Source organism: Canis lupus, chromosome 32 (genome assembly GCF_011100685.1).
Source record: "Canis lupus familiaris isolate Mischka breed German Shepherd chromosome 32, alternate assembly UU_Cfam_GSD_1.0, whole genome shotgun sequence".
NCBI lineage: Eukaryota > Metazoa > Chordata > Mammalia > Carnivora > Canidae > Canis > Canis lupus.
Genome location: NC_049253.1, coordinates 31,733,467 through 31,741,741, shown reverse-complemented (window position 1 = coordinate 31,741,741; position 8,275 = coordinate 31,733,467). Strand labels below are relative to the sequence as shown.

Sequence of the window (8,275 nt, the reverse complement as noted above, 5' to 3'; positions counted from 1 at the left end):
AGCCTTCAACAGGTTGCTTTAGTCGGCACAGCAGTGTGTGGGGGTAGGAGGCTCCCTCTCCGCTCCCCTCCGAGGCGGCCGCCCGCCCGCGCGGCTCCGAGGTCCCTGCGGTGGGCGTGGAGCCTTCGGGAACACCTCCCCGCCCCCGCCCCCGCCCCGGCCGCCGCGGGGGGCACGGGCGGGAGGGGAGGGGGCGGTGCGGGGCCGCAGCTCCCGCGGGGGACGGGTCCGGGGCGCCGAGCGGGGCTGGGGGGCGGCCGGCTGCTGGGGCAGGTGCCTTGGAACGCAGCGCGGTGCGTGGTCTTTTCTGCCTTGTGATCAGCCCCCGAGTCTCCCTCTCCATCTCCATCCCTCTCCCTCCATCTCTCCATCTCTCCATCCATCTCTCTCTCTCTCTCTCTCTCTCTCTCTCCCCCGCCCCCCTCAATTTCCAGGTTAAAAAAATAGACATGTACATCTCAGAAAATAGCAAAGGGCCCCTGCGGGCGGGGCGGAGGCCGGAGCGCCCGCGGGGCCGGGGCGGTGGCGCTCAGGACGAGCTCTCGTTCTCGGACGCGTGCAGCAGGAGGCCGCCGCCGCCGCCGGACTTGTGCTTCTTCAGCAGCTGCGTGATCTTCTCGTCGTCCGAGTTGGGGTCCAGGGGCTTGTTGTAGTCGTCGTCCTCCTCCTCGTTCTCCGAGGCCCCCTTGAGCCGCTCGGTCTCCGAATCCTGCTTCTTCTTGGCCGTGGCCATCTCGGCCGCGTGCTTCTTCCTCCACTTGGTCCGGCGGTTCTGGAACCAGACCTGGGGACCAAGAGAGGGATGGGGAGGGGAGGGGAGGGGAGGGGAGGGGAGCGGAGACGGGGCGGCCGGGGTTGAGGCGGGCGGATCCAGGCACAGCCGCCTCTCCCGCGCCCCCAGGTCGCGCCCCCAGGCCGCCCCCGGCCACCCTCCCGCCCTCCCTCCGAGACCTCCCCGGCCGGGGCCGTCACTGTCCGTGCCCAACGCCCCGGCTTCCTCCCAGGATCCGGCACCGACGGACCGACTGCCGTTGCCATAGCGATGGTAACACAGGGGGACGGACGGTGTCAGCGAGCTCGCTCTCCGAAGAGAAAACACTCGGGAACTGAAGTTTCCCTAAAAACGAGTCCGCCTTCCTACTTCCTAGTCTGAAGTAGAAGAGCTCTCGCCTTCCTAAGTTTGCTTCACAATATGCCTGTGATTTTATTTGTTGTTTACTTTCTTAGATGAATACTTTCAAACGACTTGGAGCGAGCGTTCTTGCTTTTTAGTGTGACTTGTGGGAGAAAGCACAGCATTTACCCCAATTACCTCTGTTCTCCTTTTCGATTTTGGAGGTTGGTCCGTTTCCCCTATCTCAAGTCTGAACCCACACAAACACGGTAGGTAAACACTCTCCTCCCCATTTACATTCGCAATGTACCACATCAAGTCAAAAAAAAAAAAAAAAAAGGATTTGCTAAAACACAAACCTCAAATCGCTAATAATAATCAACATAGATGCTTGAAAATATTGAATAGGTAGGTTAGCTAGAATCATCACAGTAGTTTGTGTGTGAGTCTCTCTCTGTGGCTTAATGTTTTTCATAAAACCAAATCAAGCTGAAATTTTCACTAGGTTTTTTAAGTGAAATGTTGCCAATTAAATTATTTCCCACTGTTAGCATGACTACCCTTTCAAATATTATTTTAATATTGTTCTTCTCCAAGACATTTATTTTATATAACAAATATTTTAGCTATTCACGGTGTTTGACACCGTGTGTGATACACATAATTTAACCTAAAGCATCAGCAATAAGCAACCAATTTCCCAAAGATATTATCCTCTTTTTTATGCTTCTCATCCATTTTCTCATCTGTTATGTATTTTATCTAGAGAATCAGAATTGTTAAGAAAGTGATTTTTATTTTCCTTATACAGCTATAATAATTCACTTCTAGCCACACAGACATATTTACGGTGACAAATGTACACTTCCAGATTACTGTGGTAGGCTCTGTACCAACCATTGCAAAAATAATTTTTTACTGTGATGGTATTCTAATGGTCACATACAAAATCACTTCTGAAATGCATTTTATGATGCTTGCCCCCAGGGGAAATACACTCTAACCAGCAGACGTGGCTAACAGTTATTCCTACTTAATTTAAGGAGCAACAAAATTACTAATGAAAACAGACTTACACTCCTCCCTCCTCCCCCCCCCCCAAAAAAAACCACCCAAATATAATAAACTGAAGAAGAAACTCAAATGAGAATACTGGAAATATAGGAAACCACTTTAATTTGCCTAGCTGGTTCAATCTTTTTATTTTTCAGGGAAAGACTTCTCAAATTTGATTTGAGAAAATATACTGTACAACTCAATTATAAGCTAAGTGACATTTTAATTATAAATTGTTGTCACAAACAGTAAATATGGTACTTCTGTTTATAAACTTAGACAGGATTCTTTCATAACACGGTAATAATCTTGTCAAATCACTTGGAAAATTGCTATTCCAAAGTGATGATCCTCAGCTGAACTAAAAGCAGATTCATCCCTGTAAGTGGTTGGATCTTGCCGATTTTTTTTTTTAACCTGCAAGTTAACATAGTAGCTAGCCCTATAAGGCTGATCTACATCAGGAAATTATATAACTAACGGAGCCTGAATTGACAAACAAAAGCTTGAATAACCTTACAGATAGAATAAATAGAAGCTATCTAACTGGCCTGATCTCTACTCTGGGCTGATATTTCGGTAATGCTTTTATTCTCCAATAATGGCGAGCTCCCCCAGCACAGGCTGCTATCTAGATTAACCTAATTTCAAAGGCGGGGGCTTGATTCCTTTTGTTCATCAACAGTTTGCCCGCCTCAAGACCCCAGGGCCTTTGTAACCCCCACTCCCACCCCTTTCGCTGATTTCATCTTCTCCCCTGGCTCCTCAGATCCGCACCCCCGAGCGGCTGTTTGTTAGAGGGGGATGCGCGCGCGCGCGCACGTGTGTGAGTGTGTGTGTGTGTGTGTGTGCGCGCGCGCGCGTGTGCTGGGGATTGGGAGACCATCCCTCGAGGTTTGCAAGGTCTGCTCACCTTGACCTGACTCTCCGTCATCCCCAGCGAATAGGCCAAGCGAGCCCTCTCGGGACCCGCCAAGTATTTCGTTTGTTCGAAAGTCTTCTCCAGAGCGAAGATCTGCTGGCCCGAAAACGTGGGTCTCGTGTGTTTTCTCTTCCCGTCTTTGTCCAACAAAATGGATCCTTGATCTGCGAGAACAGATAAACAAGGGAAGTGGGGAGACAGTCCGTTACAAGCGGCGCTACTGAAAAGAAACGAATTCAAAAAACAGTGTTTTCTGCACAGCCTGTACCGTCGCAGACAGCAGAATGGTCTGGCGCTTCCAGTCCCACCGCGCGCCTTGGCCTTTCTACGCCCACCTGTTTTAAAAAGCCCGGTGTGTTTGGAGCAGCAGTAAACAACCTTCTGTTGAACCCAGACGTCAAACAGTGAGGCAGCGCATTGCTGAAGTTTTCCGGGGCGGAATCGCCAGGCCCCCGTAAATTGAGGAATGCGGGGAGAAGGCCCCTCTCGCCTCCCAGCCTAGTAGTGCTCGCTCGGCCTCGGAGACTTTGCACGAGGATGACTAATTTTCCCTTCCTTTTCTTTTTTTCTTTTTTCTTTTCTTTTCTTTTTTCTCCTTGAACGCTTTCCTAACCTGTGCCTGCACAACAAAGGACGCCTTGTTTTTTGCACACAAGAGAGCTAAATCGCCCCCCAAGTCTAAAGCCGCTGCGGCCGAGGGGGAGGGGGGTCCCGCCTTTGTTGGCGGTCCCTGTAGGGCCATCAGAACTAATACAATAGCGTCTCCCCGACACCCTCACCAGCCTGGGCCGCCCTCGGTCCCCAGGCTTCCCGAGGGAGCCTCCCCTTGGCTCCCGCAACCTCCCTTAGTTACACGGAAGAGGTGTAACTCTTTCTCTTTCCATCAAGTGGAAACTTGCGGGACTCGGTCAAGAGCAGAGAACAGAGCAAGAAAAAGACCCGGACAGGGTCTCGAACTCCACCTGGAAGGCTAGGAGCCTCTGCGGAGGTGGCCAACCACCCAGAAGGTTGGAACGATCGCCGGTCAACTCGGTTACAAGCAAGGTCGCGGTGGGACGTGCACATTCCCCAGCCCTTCTGCCGCGACCTCGTTTTTCCTCTGGTTCGTTTTCTTGTTAGGATGTTGGAGGCCGCGATGCCTCTCAATATTCCCAGGCCCAAGACGTCCCGGCCCTTCGCCACCCACACACCCCCCTCCCCTCCCGGGGCCAAGGCAGGTGGGAAAGCGAGAGCCCCGCGGAGGGGAGTGGCCCGAGTGACTGAGCTCGCTCCAGCTCCTGCCGCGGGCCTGGAGTCTAGGGGCTCACTGGGCCCGAAAGTACTGGGGTGGGGGTGGGGGTGGGGGTGGGGGAGCTCCTCGAAGGCGGAGAGGTTAGGTGGGGACTCCCTGGGCCGAGACGTAGGTGCAAATATACGCGCTCGCTCGGGGCTGTAGGGGGCTTGCAGCTGTCGTTCCCCGCCCCCCACCCCGGTCCGCAGAGAGGCCAGCTCGGCTGGCGTAGGTGGGGTGCAGCCCCAGCCGACTACGCGCGGAGCCGGGAAAGAAGAGGTGGAGGCGGGGGCGCAGCGGCCTCACCTGCCCTTCCCACATCCTTAACCCGGGCAGGGCCTGAGGTTGCCGTCAGGCTGCTCCAGAGCAGCCGGGGCCTCGCATGAGACCCACGCCCGGCACCGCGTTGTTTTCAACGCGAAATGTTTTCCTGCACACCCGCTCCTCGAGGCGTGCCCAAGACTTGGAGAGAGGGGGGCGCTTGGACGCAGGCTCAGGGAAGCCAGAGTCCCTCCACGAAAGCGCTGGCAGAGCCTACAGTATCGTGCGATTCTGGCGCTGCCAAACTACTGGGGAGCCAAGAGGGTGCACGGATCCCCGTGCACAGCAGGGGCCATGGCCCGAGCGTGAGCAGGGACACGCACAACTGGACTCGGGGCGACCATACTCACGAGGGGTGCAGGCCAGGCGGGCGTCCCTCCAGGGCGGGCTCTGCATAACTCCTGGCCAGAAGATGGGCGTCCGGCCGGGCAGTTCAGCCAGCGGTTTGGGGTACCGACCTACGGCGGCCACGGCCGCTGCGCTGGGGCTGAAGTAGAGCCCGGGCGGCGGCGGCGGCGGACTCAGGCTGCTGAAGCGGGGCAGGCCCGCGAGCAGCCCCGCTGGGGAGGAGGCGGCGGCTGCAGCGGCCGCCGCCGCCGCGGCGGCTGCGGAAGCGGAGGAAGCGGAGGTGGACGAGGAGGAGGAGGAGGAGGAGGAACCGGAGGGCGAGGCGGAGGGCAGGGCGGCCCCTGAGGCCACGGGCATGGAGGGCCGGCTCAGGATGTCGTTGATGCCATGGGGGGTGGCGGCTGAGAGCTGCTGTGGGGGGCTGCCCAGGGACGAGAGCCCCCCCGCGGGCGGGGGCTTCAGGCTGCCTGGGTTGTGGGCGCCCAAAGGCGGGGAGGGCGACGACGAAGAGGACGAGGAGGACGAGGAGGAGGGGGGGCCGGCGGGCAACGGGGGGTACGCCGCGGGGTACAGCGGGGTCTTCATTTCGGCCATGCTGTGCAGGGCGGCCAGGGGCGGGCTGCTGAGCAGGAATGCGCTCTGCCGGGTGCCCTCCATCGCCCCCACCGCTAACATCCCACGGCCCGGCCGGAGCCCGCAGCCACTCAGGGGGGGCGCCGGCCGGTGCCCCGGCGGGGCTCGGGAGAGCGGGGAGTGCCGAGGGCGCGAGCGAGCCGCCGCTCCGCGCTCCCGGAGGCGACCTGCCCACTGGGCCGAGAACGCGGCGGCCGAGAGGTGCTCTCGAAGCTGCGCAGCAGAAATGTCCAAAGGCGCCGCTGGAGAGGCGGTGGCTCGCGGATCCGCGCGCGTCCGGGCGGCTTTGGCTGTCCTTTCGCTCCTAGTCGTGGACTCGATCTCAGTTTTCTTCTCTCTTCCTCCCTCTTCCTCGCCTCTCAGTGTGCGCTACTTCTCATCTTCTCTCCGCCCCTCCCCGAGAAATAAGCAAAGCAAGACCCAGGCCGGCCCCAGAGTTTGCAACAAAGTTAAGAGTCACTGGGTCTCCACTTGGATGCTGGAGCGTGGGGACTGGCTCGCTGTCTTTGGGGAGGCTCGGAGGGCTCCCGGTTCCGCTGGACGCGCTCCTCCAATCTCACTCGGCCGCTCTGTTCTTTCTCCGCGAGGCTGATTCGCACTCGGCGCTCCCCGCTCGCGAGGAGAGAGCGCATCCAGCCCGCGGGAGGATCTCGCCTCCGGGCGGCCTTCCTCCGCCGGCTCGGCCCGGGGCGGGTGCGCCAGGAAGGGCAGTGCCGAGTGCCACCAATCCCCGCGCCCACGGGACTCGGCGCGCCTACCCGCTTTCCCCTCTGGGCCACGGGGCACCGGAGTTGCAATATTGAAAAAGAAAAAGAGGGAGGGGGCAAAAAAAGAAGCCCGCAGAAAAACAAAGACCAAGTGTGAAAAGTCTGAAGGCTCCGTTCGTCGGTCCACCTCCGTAGACGGGCCTGGAGACCCCCGCCCCCCCCCCCCCCAGCACCCTCTCCTCTTCTCACTCTCCGCCTTTGCCTCTCCTCTCTCGCATTTTCTTCGCAGCTTTACAGTCTTCGTTCTTCTAAGCCCTGTCCTCTGGCCAAGCTGACCCTCTCCGGCTCTTCCACTCCCTCCCTCTCCTCTCTCCGCTCTCCTCTCTCCCTCCGGGCCTGACAGTTCAGATGAAGCTCTCAAAGGTAATAAAACATTTGCATCACTCCCTACCCCTCTTTAGCTGGGGGACGAAAAGGAGGGGGAGGTGGGGGTCCAAAATGAGAACTTTGAGGGACGTCACCGGAGGCGGCCGGCGGGCGGAGCCCAGGAGCGGGTGCAGGCTGGGGGCGTAACCACCGTCTCCAATTGCGCGCGGCCTGGGGCCTCGCGGCGCCTCCGGGGCGCGCCCTCCCCGGAGCGCCGCGCCCGCTCATTGGCTGGGGAGGGCGAGCCGTAGGGCCGCGCCCGCGGGGCTCCCGCCCCCTCCCTCCTCCGTCCCTCCCGTGGGTGGGACCGGGGGGCGGGGCCTGGCGAGCGGTGCGGCTCCGCCTTGGGGCCAGCGGACGCCTCAATTAATTGTGTTAAATAAAATGGAAAAGTGGAGGGGGGAGCGGAGACGGAGAGGGTATTACTTTTTAAAGAGAAGAATAATGAAAACCCAGCCCTTTTATGGAAAAGCAGTTCATATTCTTCCCTCGCCTCCCCCCTCGCCTGCTCGCCTCCCCCTACCCACCCCCCTTGCCCCTGCGAGCTCGCGACGCCTCACCTCGAACAGTCTGGTCCCTTGTAAAATGGAGCTAATGGAGCGGGCAGCCGGCGCAGCCCTGGCCTAGCTCCTTCTTTTGAAGGGATTAATTAAAGGCCATCTGGGCTCTCCCAGAATTGTGTAAATTAATTTGTTGCTCCTTAAGCCTATAGATGTCCTTAATCCCTTAGTAGGCCGAAGGATCGTCCTCTTCCATTTTTGCCACCTCCCTCTTTCCCTCTGTTCTTTCTTCGTTACTTTTCTTTTCATTCCTAGGTTCCTCCGCAATGTTGCCATTTATAGGATTACTCAATACACAGACAACGGAATCAGCTTAATGGGAATATTTGTTTTTCGTGTGATGTTTAGACCTGAGCGGAATGAACTTTTTTTTCTTATTATTATTATTTTTTTTTTGGCTTTTCATTCCTCTGATTATTGTTGTTATTTGTTCTGAGTTTACGCGGGAGCAGAATCACCAAAATTGGCGTCTGTGTACAGAAGTATCTGGGTACCCGGCTCCCCCAGGGGACTGTACGTTTTTGAAAACTGCCTCGGAAACTCTGTCCCCTTGCCTTCAACTCCAGGGTTGTTTGGAGAGATGGAGATGTCCGGGCTTCTGGGCTGTGGTGATGGGATGTCTAAGATCTGGAGAGTGATTTCCTTTATTCTTTTTGTATCTTCCATCCCTGGTCCCTTGCAAAAAGATCTTGAAATCGCTGGCAGGGCTGAGCCCTGCAAGTGAGGAGGAAGACCTTGGCACAATTTTGAGAGTTCAGGATGTTGAAGTAACATACCAGTGAGAGGTAGTCACTAGAGCAATTTGGGCGAGATCATTAAGTCCAAACTTAATTCTCAGCAAATAGAAATTAATAGCTCAAGAGTAAAATCTGAGCGGTACCACCCAGGGATGGAGTTTGGCTGAGTGCTAAAGCACTC

General features: G+C 56.9%; 1 protein-coding gene across 1 annotated transcript; it reads right to left on the bottom strand.

The window, feature by feature from the left end:
• Positions 1 to 227: 227 nt before the first annotated feature.
• NKX6-1 (NK6 homeobox 1) lies at positions 228 to 5,706 on the bottom strand. The gene is made up of 3 exons (XM_038581744.1): positions 5,034 to 5,706; positions 3,084 to 3,256; positions 228 to 784 (listed from the first exon to the last, which is right to left on the bottom strand). Exons 1-3 carry the CDS (start codon positions 5,704 to 5,706, stop codon positions 530 to 532), a joined length of 1,101 nt encoding a protein of 366 aa, XP_038437672.1. The 3' UTR covers positions 228 to 529.
• Positions 5,707 to 8,275: the final 2,569 nt, after the last annotated feature.